Source organism: Melospiza georgiana, chromosome 23 (assembly GCF_028018845.1).
Source record: "Melospiza georgiana isolate bMelGeo1 chromosome 23, bMelGeo1.pri, whole genome shotgun sequence".
NCBI classification, from domain to species: Eukaryota; Metazoa; Chordata; class Aves; order Passeriformes; family Passerellidae; genus Melospiza; species Melospiza georgiana.
In genome coordinates, this window is record NC_080452.1 from 9064311 (window position 1) to 9083836 (window position 19526).

Genomic DNA, 19526 nt, shown 5'->3' on the forward strand with positions numbered 1-19526 from the left:
CACCCCTCCCTTCTTACTGCATCCCTCCTGCACCCCCATTCCCCTCTGCACCCCCCAGCCAGCTGCAACCTGCACTGCCTGCGACAGCGAGTGGAGAAGAAGCTGAAGTCGGCCATCAAAGCGCTGAAGAAATCCATCAACCAGGAGCGGTTCCTGCTGCGCTTCTCGGGGATGGAGTACGAGGTGGCCCGGAAGCTGAGCGTGGCCCCGGAGCGGCAGGAGAGCTGCGGGCCGGGCCAGCAGCGCCTGGCCAGCAAGTGTGGTAAGGAGGAGCGAGGCGGGGTGACGAGGGGACCCGGCGGTGGCAGCGCCCGCAGCATCACCGACGTCCCCCCCGGCTCTCAGTCAGCTGCTCGCAGGGCACCTATTACCACGGGCAGACGGAGCAGTGCGTGCCCTGCCCGCCCGGCACCTACCAGGAGAGGGAGGGGCAGCTCTCCTGTGACCTGTGTCCCCGCGGCGACACCTTCGGACCCATCGGAGCCACCAACATCACCGGCTGCACCGGTAAGGGGGGCGCGGCCGGGGCTCGGGGCACGCTCGGGGGGTGTCCAGGGCTGCAATTTCAACCATCAGCCAGCAGGCAGGAGAGCCTTGAGCACCCCCAGGGCTCGCAGGTGTGGCTGGTTTGGGTGTTTATTATTTAGAGGGCACCGCAGGAAGGGCAGCGCTTCTCTGGGTGTACTGGCGGTGCCGCAGCTGAGGGGGAGGACGGTCTGGGAATGGGGCAGGGGAGCGTGCGGGGTGCCAGGACTGAGCGATGCCTCGCCCGCAGGTCAGTGTCCCCCCGGGCAGCACTCTGCCGATGGCTTCAGGCCCTGCCAGCCGTGTCCCCGCGGCTCCTACCAGCCCGAGGCGGGCCGGGCGCTGTGCTTCCCCTGCGGCGGCGGGCTGACCACGCGCCACGAGGGAGCCCTGTCCTTCCAGGACTGCGACACCAAAGGTAGGGCAGGGCCGCTCCCCGGCGCGGGCACCCCCGGCACGGCCGTGCCAGCCGCTGACACGGCCCCTGTGCTCCCCGACCCCCCAGTGCAGTGCTCCCCTGGGCACTACTACAACACGAGCGTGCACCGCTGCATCCGCTGCGCCGTGGGCACCTACCAGCCCGATTTCCGGCAGAACTACTGCATCTCCTGCCCCGGCAACACCACCACCGACTTCGACGGCTCCACCTCCGTGTCCCAGTGCAAAAGTAGGCGAGCTGGGGGGGCAGCAGGAGTGGGGGGGACAGGTGTGGGGTCCTCCTTCAAAAGTATTTTAAAATCCTGTAGAGTTTGGGGTCATTTCAGGCAGGCATGGGGGGTTCTGCCCGACCGTGTCATCGGCTGATTAGTGGGAAGGATGTGATTCTGACTCCTTCTCAGCCAGGGAATAGGACAAATAGGTTGTTGGCGATGATTAGGATGGGGATAGCGATTAGGAAGAATAGTAGATAGGTGAAAAATTTTGTAGTGTAGGGGTCTGAGGCTACATATCATGTTGCAAATTGTAGGATAGATCATGATGCAAATAGTGCAATGGGGAAGAAGGTAAAGGAGTAGAAGTCTATTTTTAAGCTGATGGGGATTTTGAAGTTTATAATGAACTTTCATTCCCAGAAGGAGGTGATGCTTTCTGTTCTGGAGTGGATATAGATTGCTATTGGGATCAGGCTGATTAGGAAGGAAGTTTTGACTGTGTTTGTAATTGTGCTGGGAGTGTTTTTGAGGTTGCTGGATAGAAGAAGAAATAGGATGGGGGTGGAGAGGGTTGCTGGGGTTAAGAGTATGAATGTGTTTAGGACTAGAGAGAGGCCCACGCTGCCCCTCTTGCCCAGCAAACCCCTCCCAGTGGGACACTCCTCCCCAGTGCCCTGGCTCCCAGCTGGACTGGTGTCCCTGCCTTGCAGACCGGCAGTGTGGAGGGGAGCTGGGGGAGTACACGGGCTACATCGAGTCCCCCAACTACCCGGGGAATTACCCCGCCAACATCGAGTGCACCTGGAACATCAACCCCCCGCCCAAGCGCAAGATCCTCATCGTGGTGCCCGAGATCTTCCTCCCCTCCGAGGACGAGTGCGGCGACGTCTTGGTCATGCGGAAAAACTGTAGGTAACCGAGCAGGCCGTGGTGCTCAGGGCAGGAGCTGGGCAGGAAAAGGCTGGGGTCTGGCAGAGAGGGGCAAAGGTGCATCCCCGGGCAGCAGGAGGGGAGGTTTGGGGATAGGGTGAGTGGGGAGATGAGCATCACCCTGCCATCTGGGGGTCTTGCTGGATCTCAGGGGGATGTGCATGGGCTGGGCTGCACACCTGGGCCTCAGCCTCCATTTTGGGGGTTAAAAGCCCCATGTGGTGCTTTCCAGAGCAAGGAAGGAATAACAATTCCTGGTATGTAACATGAGGGTTAGTGGGGGCTCAGCCTTGCCCAGACTGGACAATTCCCATCCCTGATGCCACCCTTGACCCAGTAAGGCTGGGGGTAGCTCTGCTGATGGGCAAGCAGCATCCTGTGTCCCCTTGCTGTTCCCTGCAGCCTCCCCATCCTCCATCACCACCTACGAGACCTGCCAGACCTACGAGCGACCCATCGCCTTCACCGCCCGCTCCCGCAAGCTCTGGATCAACTTCAAAACCAGCGAAGCCAACAGCGCCCGGGGCTTCCAGATCCCCTACGTCACCTACGATGGTGAGCGCGGGGAGGTGCCATCCCAGCACCCTGGTGCTTCTCCCCCCACAGTTTGGGACCCAGGCCACCCCCAGTTCACACCTCCTGTGTGTTTGGGAGGAGAGGACTGAAGGATGGAGGCCAGAGGTTTGGGGACAAGTGGCAGCTCATGCCCTGTGTGTTTTGGCAGAGGATTATGAGCAGCTGGTGGAGGACATCGTGCGGGATGGAAGGCTCTACGCCTCTGAGAACCACCAGGAGATCCTCAAGGTGAGCCCCCAAGTCTGTAACCCCCCAGGGCATCCTTCCTTTTGGGGATGCCTCCTGCTCTCCTTGCCCTTGGGGCTTCAGGGGAGCATGGAGGTGATGCTGAACCTCCCTCTGGCTCGGCTTCCCTGCAGGACAAGAAGCTCATCAAAGCTTTCTTCGACGTGCTGGCGCACCCCCAGAACTACTTCAAGTACACAGAGAAGCACAAGGAGATGCTGCCCCGCTCCTTCATCAAACTCCTGCGCTCCAAAGTCTCCAGCTTCCTCCGGCCTTACAAATAGCCCCGCAGCCAAGGAAACCCTCTTCTCCCTTCCTTCTCCTCTCTGATTTTTCCTCCCTCCGCCTGGCTCCGGCAGGATCGCCTCTGCTCGCCCCGCAGACGTCTCCCCGCGATCTCCCCGCCGCTCCCTGCAGACCGGGGCTCGCTCCGCTCCCATCCCGCGGCGCTGAAGCCGCTCCCCTCTTCCGAAGCAGAAGGTTTTAGGAAACTGCAGCAGTGGTCCCGTGCGCTTCTCCCTTTGGTTTCCTCCACGCCAGGTCTGTCCCCGTTCCCTGGTGCCAGCAGCAGCCCGGGACAGTGAGGGGGTGTCCCTGTCCCTGCAGCCCCCGAGGAGCGCAGGAGGCAACGCCGCAGCTTTTGGCGCCGCTCTGGGGGAAAAGAGCTGACAAAGCCGCCTGGATGGAAAAGGAAAGGCAAAGCAGCGGTGGCGAAGGCCACCAGCGCGGCACCGTGGTGGCTCCGGCCCGCTGGTGCTGGTGCTGCGAGGGAAGCGCAGCCAAGCCACGTTCCCGGAGAACAATGTCTGGCTGCACGGGAGAAAGCAGGGAGCAAAGGAGAAGGACTTTCAGCCGGGTTCGATTTTTTTTTCTTTCCGCTCCCCTTCCTCCTCCACACACCCCAGACACTCGTGCCAAGAAACCAGACTTTGTTACAAGCTCTGCCAAAGAGTAACTCGGAAAAGCAAGCTTTGAGAAGAGCAGGAGTTAATGTTTGTGCACTAGGATATCCTCCTTTCTACCTTTTTCATATGTATTAAGTGCAATCATTTGAGTCTTCCTTATATTATTTAGAGGGAAGTTGTTTTGTTTTGTTTTTGTTTTTTTTTTCTACTAGAAACGACAATATTTATATCTGCCTGAGAAACGAGAATGTGTGTTTGCAAGAAAAACAAAAACCACCCACCCAGAGCAAGCTGGGCCTGGGCTGCGCTGACCAGCACAATGGCATCTTCTGGCCTTTTCTGCCACGTTTGTCCCCGATAAAAGCCCCTCTTGGGGGGGAGATGGTGCCTCTCCTGCTCGGTGCATTGGGGTGAGTTTTTGCAGGGAGTTGGAGGCGTCTTGGTTCATCCATGGGGGTGGAGTTGGTCCTGTCAGACTGATCTGCCACAGTTTGGGTGTTCCAGTCCCGTTGCAAGGGGACTCAGCTCCGTCACCTGCTTGCTGCAAACTGATTTTGTTTGCCTGCAGGGGCTCAGGGATGAGCCAGCACCTGCTGAGGATGGGGCTGGGAGGAGAGGGGAGCCCCCAGGGACAGCAATCCCACCCTCACAGACCTGGGCAGCTTTTGTGCCTCTGAGTCCCACCAGGCATTTTTGGCCCCATCCCTGGGTGTTCTCACCCTGCAGGGATGCTGTGGGAGTCCCTCCCCAGGGAGTGGGGTGCAGATCCCAGGGAAAACCCATCCTGCCACCCTTGTTTCACTGCATCTGCCTCCCCAGACAGGCTCAGCTGGGGACAAGGGCCAGGTGGACACCACTGGTGGCTTTGTGCCCCCAGCATCTTCATGTGGACAGAAGGACTCCCAGGGACAGGCAACTGCTGCCACTGCTCACCCCTCTCCTCCTCCTCTCCAAGCCTCCCTCTTTTTCCAGCCCTGCCACCAGCTCTCAGCTGTCATCCTCCCCACACCTTCATCCCCATCTTCATCCTCTCAAAGACCTGGAGCTGCCAGGACTAAAAATGATCAACCAGCCTAAAGCTCTGCCAGTGGCAGCTCCTTTCCATCACTGTCCCCACTTGTCCCTCACTGTCCCTCTGCCCACACCTGAGCCCAGCCCTGCTTTTAACAAACCCATTATTTATTGCTCCGCCTGTCCCACTGGGTCCATCTTTCCTCCATCCTGTTTTCCCTCCTCGACCCACAGTGCTGCAGCACCCCAGGAGCCTCTCCCGGGCTCTGTGAGGGGCTGAGCACTGGCACGGGGGCTGAGGTTTGTCCCCAGGATGCGTCAGTTGGAAAAGTCTGTCCTGATTCATCCCAGCTGTGGATTTTGCCCTGCTGCCGCCGGCTCCCAGCCTGTTTGGAAGCTCCACATCTGTGGGCTGAGCTGTTTGTCACTTGGTCGCTGTCTGCAAGCAGCTGCTTTAATGCACAAAAGCTGCTGGAGGGATCTGGAGAGGGTTTGTGGCTCTGGGACAGTGACACAGGACAGTGACCTTTGAAAGGGTCCTTAGCATTTAGAAGGAAAAAAAACCCAGCAAAAATAAAACCAGCCCAGAATGACCAACCCTGCCCCCGTGCCCACCAGAGTTCATTAACTTTGATTAACTCTGGCTCATCTAATGTCAGGTCACAGGGCTGTCCTGGCTGTGTCACCACACCAGCCACCTCTGCTCCCTGCTGTGGAAGGGTGAGGTGGCAGCACATCCTCCTGGTATTGGAGCTTTTCCCCCTTCTGCTTTCACCAAACAGCTCAAAAACGCCCCCAAAATCCCACAGGGCCCCTGGAGCCACCCACCCCCAGCTCAGAATGGCTTTGAGAGGCTGAACCCACATCAGCCACCTCGGGGATCAAGGTTTTGAAGCAGTCAAGAAAATTTAAGGTTGTTGGGGTTTTGGGTTTGTTTTTTTTTTTGTTTCCTGTTGGAGTATTTATATCTGCCTTTTGCAGTGGGCCAGGACTTGCCATCTCCAGCAGAAACGATTAAAGTGATGAGCAAGATGTAGTTCATGAAGTTATTTGCACTTGATTAAAAGAAAAAAAATTGTTATTTGAACTTTGTAAAAAGAAATGTTTGCATTTTGTATTGTCTTTTTTTAATTATTAAATGGAATTTCTTGGTGTTGTGTTGATCTTTCAAAAACTGGCTCTGATGCTTATTTTAAAGGTTTCTAACAGCAGGATCCAGAGCTATTTTCATTGTTTTGTTCCCTCAGATGCTGACAAGCTTTTCCAGGGCCCAAAGTATTTTTTTCTCCCCCCAGAAGCTTAAATGCTGCACTTCCCTAAGCTCTGCAGTCCCTGCACAATGTATTTATTTATGAACATTACTTAATTTCATTTTTAGCCCAGAACATGGAGCTAGACTGGCTCAGAGGGGATGGTAAACACCCTATACTTCAGCCCAACCCCTTTGCTGGGCTGCAGCTCTGTCCTTCAGCACCCCTGCACTCACAGACAATGCTCAAGTCCTCATGAGCTGCACCTGGGCAGGTGTGGGCAGTGAGGGGCACTTGCATTTAAACATTTCTGCTGCCCCTCCCAGAGCAGGACTGGGCTCTGCACAGGATTCAGGTGAGCTCTGCACCAGGTAAGGGTCCCCTCTGTGGGCACAACTGCTGAACCTGCACCTGCTGGGACACCTCTGCTCTGGGGGAGTGTGGGATCCTTCCCTTCCCCTCCCTCTCTGAGTGCAGGGGGGGTGAGTGAGGCTCCTTCCCTCAAAAGCTCCAATTTCCCACTTGGAATTCATCTCTCTCTCAACTCATCACCTCTCACATGAACATCAAGGCCTCATCTGAGCCCTTCCCCTGGAAGGAGCAAGCAGCTCCTTGACAAAGCCTCCCCGAGGAGCTCTCAGGAACACAGGCACACACAGCTGAGGGTGTCTGCAGGGTTTATTGCTGCCCCCAGCCCTTAGTAGAGGCGCTGGGGTTTCCCCATGGTGCTCTTGATGTACAGAGCTCGCACGTTCTGCCAGTTCTTCTTCAGCAGGGACACCAGGAAGTTGATGGCCAGGTGGATGTTGTAGACCAGCTCGTCCTCTGTCATCTTCACGTGACCCACGGCCACAGCCAGACAGAGCACCTGGGGACAGACGCAGGTACAGATTCCACAGGCAAAGCAAAGGGCTGACCCACGGCCTGGACATGCCCACACCAGCTTCACTTTGTGCCCCCAGCTCTCTCTGCACTGTGGCAGAGGCCAAGCTCCTCTCTGAGCAGCCTGGAAGCCAATGCTCCCCAGAGGCAGGAGGATTTATGAGTGAGCCAAGAGGCCAAGTGTCAGGACATCGTTAGTTCAGCTACTTTAAATGCTTAAGCATTTGCAAACCCTCACACCGTGTCCTCAGGATCTCCAGAGCTGCTCCCAAGTTCACTTGGACAGAGCCAAGTCCCAAATTCACCCCCAGCAAAGCCCCACTCATGCTCAGCCCCCCAGGGACACGCCATGAGCAGCACCCACGTGCTGGGAGCAGCGTTAATCACACTGGATTGTGCTCAGCACTGAAACATCCAACCCTCTCCTCATCATCTGCTCCAAGATCCACCAGCCACAGTTAAATTATTCCTCCTTCCTGGCTGCCCATGGAACACTCTGGGTACATTTCCCCTTGCTGGAGGAAAGCAGCTCCAGGAACACTCAAGGGACACCTAGAGCCCAACCCAGAGATGGCAGAGACACAGAGCAACCCCCAGGCACACAACTGAAGCCAGGCTTTACCTTCTTCATCTGGAACTTGATGGTGGATTTGACCTCATCCACCTTGGCCACCAGGTTCTCGTTGTGGGTGAGCAGGGAAGGGAATTTCCCAGCTTTGTTCAGGCCCGGGCCCAGGATTCGAGGGATTTGCTTGATCAAGGACTCGGAGGCCAGGAAGGCGTCGTACTTCTTAGCTGCAAGGAGACAAGCAGGAGCTCGGGATGGACCCTGCTCCCACCCCAAGCTCCAGAAGGGACTCAGCTGAGATCAGGCAACTCCTCCATGCAGATAAATCCAGCATTCCCTGGGTCCCACCAGAACTGGAGCTGGTCTTGCCAAGGATCTTTGAGGAATGATTGTCACAGCAGCCAGGCCCCAGCCCCACGCAACAGAGTGACCCAAATCCTGCTCCCTGAAGGAACTGTCCCTTGCTGAGCTCCAAGCTTTGCTGCAGCCTGTGCACAGCAGGATGAGCGAGACAGAGGATCCATCTGGGAGAGGCTTAGCCAACAATCACCCAACAGCTCAGAGTTCCACGGCCCATTATGGACTGAGGAGCAAGTTCCTGTCTGCCTGAGCCATGTACCAGAGGCACTCTGGAGTTCTCAGGAAAGGGAAGGATTTTCTCTCTCTGACCAAGAAAAAATGAGTGCATTTCATTCTGTGCACACAAGAACTGCAGGACTAAAGCTCACTCTTCCCTCTGGTGTTTCCTGGCTTTTGCTGCCCTCCAGCTCCCCGACCAGGAGAGTGAGGGACATAGCAAAGGATGAAACTGTTGACAGGGACATTTTCTGTGTCTCTCCCTTCCTTGGACATCCAGCCCCATTCCTGCAGTACTGATCTGTCAGATCTGCACTGGAAACAGCCTGGTGGTTTAATAGTTTTTGGGCAGATTTTGGTACTGGGGCTGACTCTGCTCAGAGTTTCAGCTCTGCAACTAACCATGACATGGAAATCTGAGCATGGGGAAAAGCCTCATGGACACTCACCCAGCTTCTTCACCAGCTTCTTGTTTTTGTTGAGCTTCTTCAGAGCTTCTATGTCCATGTGAGGGATGTCAACCGCTTTGGCCTCATCACAGTGCTGCTGATCCCCCAGCAGACACACCGAGAATTTAGGCCGCGGCGTCGACTTCAACCTGGGGAAGGAAGGTCCGAGTGAGTGACGGGCCAGCCGCAGCGCGTGTGCACGGAGCCAGCACGGAGAGACCTTACCGCAGCACGGGGCATCCTCACCTGCCGTCCCGGGCAGGCCGGTGGGCACAGCCCGGGGGCTGCCGCACCTCCCCTCATGTTTTAAGACCCAGGGTGAGGGTCCGTCCAGCCGCCCCACCGGGCCGGGCCGCGCTGGACTCCCCGAGCGGTTCGGCACCGCTGCGGCCCCGAGCGGGACCGGGCAGCGCCGAAGGCTGGGTAGGAGCGAGAGGATGGCGAACCTGACGGTCCCGGAGAAGCGCTTGTCCTTCTGCGGGTCATAGTTCTTGAGGCTGATCTGCAGCTCCACCGTCTCCACGAACCTGCGGGAGGCACCGGGTGAGGCGCGGCCGGGGGAAGGCCGAGGCCGGGGGTGACACGTCCGTGTCGGCGGCTCTTACTTGCGCTTCTTGGCACGGCTGCCGTGCAGCACCTCCTTCACCGCCTCGTACAGGGTGTCCCGGGACACTTTGCTGCTGCGGGGGGAAACGGCAGAGGGGACTCAGAGCCGGCCCCGCCCAGGACGCGGCCCCGAGCCTGTCCCGGTCCCTCCGCGTTCCCGCCGCCATCGGCACCGAGGATCGCGCCTCGCTGGCCGCCCGGCCGGCCCCGCGGCCCCCACCGGGCATGGATGGCGGAGGATGGCGGCGGATGGAGCGGAGCAGACGCTGAGCTGCACCCACCTCATGGCTGCGGCTGCTCGGGTCGAAGGACCGGAAGTGCCTCCGGCGCGCTATAAATAGTGGCGAGATCTCGCGAGACTGGAGCGCGCGGCGCGCCGCCATATTGGGAGCGGCGCCCCAGGGCCGCCATGCGGGGAGCGGCGCGGGGGGCTTGCTCGGCTGCCCGCCCGCATCTCCTTTCTTGTTAAATAAACAACCGGGGATCACTTTCTCTGTGTCCGACCACCAGGATAGGAGCTCCCGCATCGCTTCACAGTGTATCTCAGGAGCCCCAGGCTGGCCTCAGCAGCCGCCGGGAAGGAGCTGCCGGTCCAGGCTGGGCGCGGGCGGCAGCACTGCCCGGTCCCGGTCACGGGGCAGGTACCGCCGGCAGCCCGGGCCGGGCAGGGCAGCGGAAACCGGGGCCGTGTGGCTTCAGCGTTGGCACCGCGCATGCGCCGCCGGCTGCACTCCCTGCATTGCCCGTGGGGCGGCGCGCGCGCCCCGGAACCTGTATGGCGGGCGGGAGCGGCGCCGCCATGCGGGTTGCGGGGTGGGCGGGGCCGCGCGCGGTGCACGTCGGGCCGGCGGCGGACCCGGGCCCGGCGGGTAGCTCAGGTCGGTGTGGGGGATGGGGGGGCGGCGATGGCGGCCGGGCCCGGAGCCGCCTCAGCCCCCGGGACCGCACGGGGGGAGCTCCCCGGGCCCGGAGCCGCCTCAGCCCCCGGGGCACCGCGCGGGGGGAGCCCCCCGGGCCCTGCCCTCGCAGCCCGTGCCGCGGTTCCCCGGTCTGTCGGGGGCACGGCGGGGTGAGAGCCGGGGCAGCGCAGCGGAGCCTCCGCCGGGTGCGGGGAGCGCGGGGCGAGGCGGCACCGAGCGGGCACCGAGCGGCGGCGGGCACGGTGCTCCTCGCTCGCTGCTGGAAATGAAACGATCAAAGATTTGTCTGTCAGAGGTGGCTCAGGAAGAACGCGCTGTGGCGCCTCTGCAAGATAACCGATCAGCAAATGTTCTTGTGGGGGTGTGCAGGCTTTAGCATCATTTGCTTAGAGCCTGGGATTGCGTCCCTCGGAAGGCTGGGAATTAGTCAGGAGAGGGAGGGGAGAAGGAGGAATAAAGCTCATCACCCCTGTGTGCTGCAGCGCAGGACGTGCTCAGCCTGTAGGTTCAGGATTTCAAGTACCTGGAAACCCCCGCAGATCATTTGGAGGACGGGAAGGGCTGGAATATAACATTTGTGCTGTCTCCAAGAAGACTGTCACTTCACTGATAAGCTTTATTTCATATCTGGCTGTGGAAGAGATTCTTATCCCTGCCTGCCTTTAGTGTGGGAAGGATGCAGCATTGTCCATCCTACCCCTTTAAACCTCAAAAGTCTTTTGAGGCCATTCAAGCCTTTCCTAGTGTGCAAAAGTGGAGAAACAAAAGGAGGAGGAGAAGCTAAGGGCAGAAATTGAAACGGAATTGTTCTTTTTACTTAAGGCTCGCAGCAAAGACGCCAACCCCGTGTCCCACAGGCCCCCGTGCTGCCAGGCAGGATCCATGTGTGGGGACTCGGGGCAGGATGGAGAGCCTGGGGCTGCCAGCAGTGACCCTTGGGGATGGCACCACGGCCTACCTGCAGCAGGCTGCCAGAGGTAACAGAGCCTCGGGCTGTCAGAGGCTCCTCCTGCCTCTGAAATGAGAGTCGGGCTCACCAAAAGGGCCCCTCGCGGCGTGGGAGCTGCCACGTGGGCAGCTGGTGGATTTGCACTGGAGTGTGATGCGAAATAAAATACAAATCAAACGTGCCTCTGGTTTGGAAGTGAAGCTGTGGAGATGGGAGAGGTGTTGCTGTGGAAATAAAGGAGCTGTTCAGACAAGGAGAGCCCTGTTCTCCCCAGGGCTGCTGTGGACAGGGAGCTGATGCTGTGCAGCTGATGCTGTGGCCTGCAGGGCTCTGCTCCACCAAAACTTACCCTGGGCTGAGCAGGTGGATTTGCATCCCTGGTGTGCACAGGGTTTGGTTCACAGCAGTGCTTTCCCCACTCAGAGAGGTGCCAAATTCCACACCTGCCCTTAGCCTGGTGTTGGTGAGGTGCCCCTCTCTGTAGCACCCACTGCTTCCAGGAAGAGGAGCACGCTGTTTCCCAGCCTGCAGAACAGGATGGAGGAGTCGTGCAGCTCCCTGTCCTGGGGGTTGCTCTCCTGCTTCATTTTCTGTGCAAACTCACTGCAGGTTTGTTATGTGTGTGGAGCTGTGCTGTCTTGGAACCGCCAGGTTGTGTGACCCCTCTCAAACCTTTTGCTCCAGGTGAAACCAACCTGGATTCTCCATGTTCAGTGGGATGGAGCAAGGATCAAATCCTCTCTGCACCAAATCTTTGGGTAGCTCAGTCACAATTACAGGTTTGCAGTCAGGCTTTGGCAGAGTTGAGCCTCGACAGCTCAACACTGGCAGCACTTTATGCTCCTTGAGGTGCTGTAATTGTTTCCTAACAGTTGATCCTCTGCCAAAGCAGTAGATAAATCTCCCAGCCCTTGCTGATGCTGCTCAGCACACACAGTTGGTATTTTCTTCCAACACGAGTGTAATTGCTTCCTCTGTATGCTCTGTCTGCTCCTTGGCACGAGGAGCTGTGAGGGGCAGCTCCTCTCCAAGGGGTGCCTGAGGGTCTTTGTGTCCTGTCTAGACAAAGCCATGCCAGCATTTCTGGGAAGTGTCTCTGTGGGGAAAAGCTGATCCATACCGGCCTAGAAGTGACAATTTGTCCCTTTTGTGGGCAGAGGGGCTGGGTCAGCAGCTGATGGTGTGTTTTAACTGTTCCAGGTGAAAAGCTGATTGAAGGGCAAGTCATTGAACTTGAAGATGGGACCACAGCTTATATCCACCAGGTGACAGTTCAGAAAGGTGAGGAACACACACTGCCCTCTTTCTCTTTGGAAGGACACTGTAGGTGTGGCTGCAGCTCTCAGTGCTCCAGCATTTGGGCTCCTCTGTCAGTTCAGCTCTCAAAATTCCACATGAGCACAGGGTTTCTGTTGGGGTTTTCTTTCTTGTGGTTTTGAGGCTGAGTAAACAAGGCCATGGCCTGCAAAGTCGTTAGCAATCCGATGAGAAGGTGAATTTGGTGGAGGTGGAGACCAGTGTTCAAGTGCCATTTCACCTGTGGGCTCTCCCTGTTGTCATACCACGAGCCCAGTGAGCTGTGTTGGTGCCAGCACACAGCACACACAGAGTTGTTTCATGTGGGAGCAGCTGGGCAGGAATTTCCTCTGAACTGTGAGATAATGCATTACTTCTGGAATAGGTGCTGGTGGTGGGAGGGGTCATGTGGGGACTGTTGGGAACAATGCCACCTTAGCCATTGACCCATCAGCCAACATCATCTCTGAAATTAGGGAACATTAGAGAGGTGTTGGGAGCCCAGATCATGTGGCAGGCACCAGAGGGGCACGGAGGAATCATCCTTGGCCATGCCAAGATGCCAAAGGGCAGGTAGAAAGAGCTCTGTTACCTTGGGCAGTCCTTCCTTGATGCTCCTTGTGTGCCACCTCCCTGTTCTGTTCTCCAAAGGCTGCTGGAAATGGATGTTTTATAGCTGGCTGTGCCCCTTTCCCCCTGCAGCCTCTTCCCTGCCTTCACACGCACAGTGAGAGGGGCTCTGCTCACCCCTGCTTCCCCTGGCATGGGATGTTTGTGCTTTCCTCCCTCACACTCCCCTGTGCCAGAGCCATCCTTCTCCATTATATCCCCTTCTTGTTGGGATATAACCTGGCATTTTGAAACTGGTGAGACACTGCATCACTCCTTTGAGCAAAGGAAGAGGCAAATCTGTGCATGAAGCCTTGAAAACCTCACCATTCACATCAGAGGGGCACAGATGGTGTCTTAAAACCTACACCTGTGGTTGCCTTTCAGGGCAAGCAGGCAGCCCTGTGTCCTCTCCTGCCTGGCAGCCTCAGCTGCGTGCTCCAGGAAGGTGTGTGGATGTTTTCCTTTCCTTTTAGAGGCTGTGGCTTTTGAAGATGGGCAGCCAGTGTTGCTGGAGGATGGCAGCATGGCCTTCATACACAGCACAGCCAAAGGTAAAGCACTCCCTGCTCTTTCCCTGGCAGCTGGAGAGAAGCTGCTGGAATGTCTCAGATTTCCAGGGCTGGGGAGGTGAAGCACTTTTTTCCTGCCTCACACTGAGCTTTTTTTCAGCTGAATTTTTTTCAGCCCTTTACCTGAACGTTTCCTCTTGCAGAGAGTTACGAGCCTGGCACATTCCAGGCTGTCCAGCTGGAGGATGGCTCCACTGCCTACATCCACCACCCTGTCATCGTGGCCCCTGGCAGCACCATCCTGCAAGTGCAGATGGAAGCTGGGCTCCAGGGGTTGCCTGGGAAGGAGGAGGAAGATGATGGCCTCGATGTGGACACCATGAATGCATTGCAGCAGCATGGCAGGAAGGTGAGGGCACAGCAGCATCTCCTGGCCTGAGTTTGTGCCCTCCCTGTTTGAGAGAAGTCCTCGGACAGGGTCCAGTGCTGAGGGGTGCCTGGCAGCTGGGGACACAGAATGGGGCTCTTTGGTCCTGTGGGGTGCTGGGCCTGCCACCCTTCACCTGCTGCAGGCTGAGGTTTGGGAAGGGAGGAGAGCTGCTGTGACACAGCCTTTGGTGTGCCAGAGCCATGGCCACTGTCCCCATGGTGACCTCCAAACCAAAGCAGCTTCAGCTCCTGCTGTGCTGTCACTGCAGTGTCCCACCCCAATATCCCAGGCAGTGCCTTTTTGTCCCATCTCCATGGGCTGTGGAGCAGGGGCTGCCAGGAGGGTGCTGCAGTGCTGAGCTGGGCACAGACCTTCCTGCTGTGGCAGGCCCTGCTCGCTGGGGAAGGGTGGGGTGGCACTGTGGCTGTCACTGCCTTCCTGCTGCACAGGGACACACAGACAGGGCCTGTGCTTCTTCACTCACAGGGCTCTGACGAGGAAGAGGAGGGAGTGACAGACACCTGCCATGTGAAGAGTAAAGACTCCAGCAACATCTCTCCCCAGGTCTGAATTTTTCAATGACTGGAACTCCTCTTTGCCACTAATTATAAAAATGTTGTGGCTTCTCTGCTGAGTTAGCAAATACTAACTGCACGTTTTTCAAATGAGCTGAGAAAGGGAGTTTCATGTCTGAGAACCCTGGGAGGTGGGAGGGGTAAATGCAGGTTCCTAGAGCCCTGTCACCTGGGCTTCACCATGTACAAACTGGTTTGTAGGAACATGTTTTTGGAAGATAACTGCAGGAGTGCATATGTATGGCAAGGAGGGAAATATTTGTGTGGGCTTGGTGAAGCTGTGGTGGCTTGCTGGATTGATTCCAGTGCTTGTCCCAGCAGGATCTGCAGGAGGAGGAGGTGCAGAGCCACAGGAAGGGGCAGCAGGTCGGCAGCAGAGCTTTCCGCTGCGGGTACCAAGGCTGTGGCCGCCTCTACACCACTGCCCACCACCTCAAGGTAAGGCAGGTGGCGTGGCAGGGTGCAGGCCAGACCAGCCCAGGTGACACTGCCAGAGCAGGATGCTCTGCTGTGTGCAGCTGAGTTACTGCTGAGCTCCCCAAGAGACCCAGATGTGTCACTTGGCCAAGGTGAAATCCAGCAGGGAACTTTAAATTCTCTCCAGCAGCGTTTTTCCATAGTTTTCATTCTTCCTTCCCTTGGACCTCATTTTAGGGACCTGTTGTTTCTTTTCCAGGTACATGAACGTGCTCACACGGGTGACCGGCCATACACGTGTGACTTCCCAAGCTGTGGGAAAGCATTTGCCACAGGTAACAAATTCCTGTTTTGAGCAGATTTCATTTTGTGTCCAAGCCAGTAGAGCACAATATCCAGAGCATCTAAAACCAGGGGAATCACAGCACGGGAGCCTTCACTGATTGTGGGCAGATAATGGTGGCAGCAAGGTTGGAAGTGGTGTTGGGGTTGGTTATTTCTTCCCTTTCAAGCTTTGCAGACACAACACAAACACTCAGGTACGTGCACTGAGGGCCGGTACTCCTTGTCATGGTGCTTCCTTCTCATTACAAACTTAGTTGTGGTCTCTGTCCTGGACAGGGTATGGTCTGAAGAGCCACGTGAGAACACACACAGGTGAGAAACCCTACAAGTGTCCAGAAGATTTGTGCAGCAAAGCCTTCAAAACCTCCGGGGACCTGCAGAAACACATCCGCACGCACACGGGTGAGCGGCACGGGGCAAGAACTGCACGGGGCACAGCCCACTCACAGGGACTCCAGGTGGCTGCACGGTGGCAGCTCTCACCCTCAGCACCCTGTCCGTGCAGGTGAGCGTCCCTTCAAGTGTCCCTTCGTGGGCTGTGGCCGCTCCTTCACCACGTCCAACATCCGCAAGGTTCACATGCGGACGCACACGGGCGAGCGGCCCTACACCTGTGCGGAGCCTGGCTGCGGCAGGGGCTTCACCAGCGCCACCAACTACAAGAACCACATGAGGATCCACACAGGTAGGAGGGAGCCAGCAGCAGGGAGCGTGGTGGGGCTGGAATGGGCATTGTCACGGGAGCGGATCGGGGAGTTGGAGGAAATGGTGGGAATTGCTTCATTGGATTGATTGTTGTTCCAGCAGTCTGTCTCCAGCTGCTTGCTCTGGTGGAGAGTCCCTCCCCAGGGCATGAGGAGGGTGATGCTCAGCTCTGTGGCCTCTGCCCTAGGAGAGAAGCCGTACCTGTGCACCGTGCCGGGCTGCGGGAAGCGCTTCACCGAGTACTCCAGCCTGTACAAGCACCACGTGGTGCACACGCACTGCAAGCCCTACACGTGCAGCAGCTGCGGCAAGACCTACCGGCAGACCTCCACGCTGGCCATGCACAAACGCAGCAGCCACGGCGAGCTGGAGGCCACCGAGGAGAGCGAGCAGGCCCTGTTCGAGCAGCAGCAGCTGGAGGGTGAGCGGCCACTCCCCCATCAAGGTGTGGCAAAAGGGAGGGAGGTGACGGCAAGAGCAGACACGCCCCTCTCAGAGCCGAGTGTGTGCCGTGGCTGCCTGCTTCCCCATCAAAGCTGGATTTATTGGAAGGTCTGTGAGGTTGGGAACAGGCCCCTGCCCGTTCTGTGGTACAGGGAGAGGTAAAGGTCCTTCTTGCCAGGCCATCATGGTCTTGTGCTCTTGTGTGTTGAGACCACAGGCAGGTCCAGAGGCCAGGCATGGGCTTTTCACACTCTCATAATGCTGCTCTTCCCCTTCTCTGATCCAGCTGCTGACAGAGGCTCTCCACTGAAGAGTCAGCATATTGCTTTCCTCTCAGAGATGGAGGAAGATGAAGAAGAAGATGCTGTGCCTACACAAATCTCACTTATCTCTCAGGACGGGACAGAGCAGGTAAGGACACAGACAGCCTCCAGCATGTCAGGGACAGCAGTTATTACCTGAAGTGAGATTCTTCCTCCACTCAGCCAGGATGTTCTTTGCAGGGGCTTTTTCCAGCATTTTTTTCAGACCTTGGAGTTTCTTGGGCTCTTCCTGCCCTGAGGGCTCCCTCCTACATCCTCACCCACTGCTGCAGTGTTGGTGTGGGGTTCTCTGGTCCCAGTGCCCCCCTTGCTGAGGGTTTCTGGGTGTTTGTGTGGTCACTGGCAGCCCTTGGCTCCCCAGCTCTGCTGACCCAGGCTGCATTTGGAGATGTTTTGTCATCACTTGTATACAGCAGTGCTTTTCTTGTACTTCCCTCCACCAGCTGCCCCTGTGCTGACTGGAAAAAACTTCCTTCTGTGGCACGGGGCAAGGGAAGCAGCTGCCAGCAGTGACCTGTTTCCTCTTAGCCTGAGATGCTCCTGCTGCTGCAGTGCACAAAGCTGTCTCCATCCAGGCTTCAGACAAAAGGCAGAATGGGAAGATGTGGTGGGATGGGGAGGGCTGAAGACCCAAGCTCTGAGTTCTCTGTTGTCCTGTTGTCAATTTTTTCCATGGTGCTGGTGCTTGGAGCTCTCGGTGCCTTGAGTCCTGCAGAGAGGCTGTTTCCTCCTTGCCCAGGCCGATGCATTGCTGAGCTCAGGAGGTGCCAAAGGCTCGCTGAGCTCTGCTGTCATCCCCAGGTCAGTCTGTCTCAGGAGGAGCTGCAGGCCCTGGGCAGTGCCATCGGCGTGGTGGCACAGAGCAGGGTCCTCGCCGTGCCCGAGGGAGGGGACACTGGCACCGTGGCTGTGGCCAGCCGTGATGGCACCGAGGCACAGGAGGTACAGACAGAGCTGGGGCTGCCCCTGCTGCCTCTGCTAGAAGAGAGCTGCATTTTCTTTTAAAACAAGATTAATTGAACTTTTCCAGGTGACCGTAGGGGCGGCGGTGTCAGAGGAGTCGGACATTGCCCCACTCTGCCATCAGCAGGTGGCATTGCTGGCCACCTCCCACGGCACCCACATTGCTGTGCAGGTACCACGTGGCTTTTCCACTCTCCCCTTCACTCCCTGGCCGCCCACTGCCACCTCTGGCCCTGCTGCATTGCTGCTTGCCTGGGGAGTTTGCTCCTTAATTCCCAAATGCCCTGTGTGCAGAGAACAACAGGGACATCCTGCTGGGACTGCAGAATGCTCCTCTGCAAACAACCCTTCTGCATCTCAGCCCTCTGTCCTTCTGCTTCACCCCCTGTCACCCACCTGTGTCACTCACCTGTGTCACCCCTCTGTCCTGCTGGGAGCCCCCTGAGCTGCCTTTTGGGGGTTCAGCACTCATTTCTGTCTGTCTCCCTTCCCTCCCCAGCTGGAAGAGCAGCAGAGCCTGGAGGAAGCCCTCAGCATGGCCACAGCAGTCATCCACTACGAGCCAGTGCCCCCTGCCACAGCCCTGCCTGGGAAGGGGAGCTGAGGCCAGCAGAGCAGCCAGGGCAGGGCAGTGCCAGCCCCAGCCTGTGCAGGGCTGGCAGGGACGGTGTCTGAGCAGTGCCAGCGTGTGCCCTGTGCCAGCTGGGACACTGGCAGGGCACAGGGCTGCTGGGGTGACCCTGTCTGAAGGGCTTTTCCCTCTGGGAGGGAGGGCAGGTACACTGGGCTGCTCCTGGGCTCTGGGCAGCAGCTCTGTCTGCAGGGGCACTTCCTGCCCTCTCCCTCCAGGAATGGTGCAACTGCTCCCCTTCTTGGCCACCCCTCCAGCTCAGTGGGCAGCACATGCACAGAAGCAATAAAGGCCCATCAGAGCAAGGCCAGGCTGTCCTGAGCTTGGTATGGAGGGTGAGCAGTTCCTGCCACTGGAGCCAGCACTGGGATGGTTCCAACAGCAGTTCTCCCATCTCTTTGTCACGCTTCCTTTTCAAGCAGGGCTTCCATGGCAGATCCCTTGGCTGTGGAGCAGAGCAGCCAGCACTTGCCAGGAGCTGAGCTAGACCTGGATGTAAATGCTGAGTTGAAATAAAAACAAATTTTAAAATTGTTTTTTAAAAGGACCCCTCTTCTCTTTGGTGGCAGCTGGGAGGAGAGGGTGGATGATGGTGTTCAGCAGCTGTAAGAATTGAGGAGATTTGTGGAATTGACCAAGCATCTCCTGCCTAAGCAGCAGCTGTTCCAGAGGAGGGCTGGGAGCAGGGTGAGCCGTACCCTCAGCGTGTGGCTTGGAGGGACATGTCCTGAAATCTCTCATCAGGCCTTGGCTCTTCCAGGGCCTCCTGCAAACCCAGATCTAGGGAATTGTGTCTGTGAACACATCCTGGGGAGACAGACCCGGGCCGGTGTCCTGCCCTCTCCGTCCCTTCACTGCCCTGGGTGCTGGGCGGACAGAGCTGGAGAAGCCCTTGGAGATCCTCCTGTGAATCCGAGCCTGGCACAGGTTCACAGCAGCCTTTGGACATCCCAGAGGAGCCTGCAGAGAACGATGGGCACGGAACGGGCACGGCCCGAGAGGAGCCACCGGCCGACACCTCCGCTTCCTGGCTGACACCGATCCCTCCCGAGGGCTGCGAGGGGCAGCTCTGCTCGACCCAGGACGGGCATTTCTCCCCCCAGAACCCAAACCACCGCGGAGCTTCCGCGGCCGTGCCCCGGCCCCGCGGGGTTCCCGGGGAGCCCCGGGCAGGCGGCGCTCCCGCCCCGCGTCCCGCCCGCCCGGGCGGCTCCAGGAACCGGATCCGCGGGCTCGGCAGAGCCGCCGCCG

General features: G+C 57.9%; 3 protein-coding genes across 4 annotated transcripts in view; 2 read left to right on the plus strand and 1 right to left on the minus strand.

Moving 5' to 3' along the window:
* SCUBE3 (signal peptide, CUB domain and EGF like domain containing 3) overlaps positions 1–3193 on the plus strand; it is a 29428-nt gene extending 26235 nt beyond the window's left edge. Inside the window, exons 15-22 of the mRNA XM_058040034.1 lie at positions 59–262; positions 346–507; positions 776–943; positions 1031–1192; positions 1889–2086; positions 2511–2663; positions 2833–2912; positions 3044–3193. Coding sequence (XP_057896017.1) covers positions 59–262; positions 346–507; positions 776–943; positions 1031–1192; positions 1889–2086; positions 2511–2663; positions 2833–2912; positions 3044–3193 — 1277 coding nt within the window. The remainder of the gene's footprint in view (positions 1–58; positions 263–345; positions 508–775; positions 944–1030; positions 1193–1888; positions 2087–2510; positions 2664–2832; positions 2913–3043) is intronic.
* Positions 3194–6735: 3542 nt separating this feature from the next.
* The window catches only part of RPL10A (ribosomal protein L10a), a 90682-nt gene continuing 77891 nt past the window's right edge, over positions 6736–19526 (minus strand). Inside the window, exons 1-6 of one of the 2 annotated variants that reach the window (XM_058039684.1) lie at positions 9438–9480; positions 9156–9230; positions 8997–9077; positions 8551–8699; positions 7580–7752; positions 6736–6943 (exon numbers count right to left, since the gene is read on the minus strand). In XM_058039684.1, the coding sequence (XP_057895667.1) occupies positions 6773–6943; positions 7580–7752; positions 8551–8699; positions 8997–9077; positions 9156–9230; positions 9438–9442 (654 nt within the window). In that variant the 5' untranslated portion in view covers positions 9443–9480 and the 3' untranslated portion in view covers positions 6736–6772. Of the gene's footprint in view, positions 6944–7579; positions 7753–8550; positions 8700–8996; positions 9078–9155; positions 9231–9437; positions 9481–19526 lie in introns of those variants that run through there. The other variant, XM_058039685.1, reaches the window with a different exon arrangement.
* On the plus strand, positions 10920–18776 carry ZNF76 (zinc finger protein 76). The gene is made up of 14 exons (XM_058039687.1): positions 10920–11053; positions 12226–12306; positions 13407–13484; positions 13646–13851; positions 14359–14436; positions 14769–14885; positions 15124–15199; positions 15486–15611; positions 15715–15894; positions 16102–16335; positions 16645–16769; positions 17483–17623; positions 17712–17816; positions 18144–18776. The coding sequence occupies exons 1-14, from the start codon at positions 10981–10983 to the stop codon at positions 18246–18248; spliced, it is 1725 nt and encodes a 574-aa protein (XP_057895670.1). The 5' UTR covers positions 10920–10980; the 3' UTR covers positions 18249–18776.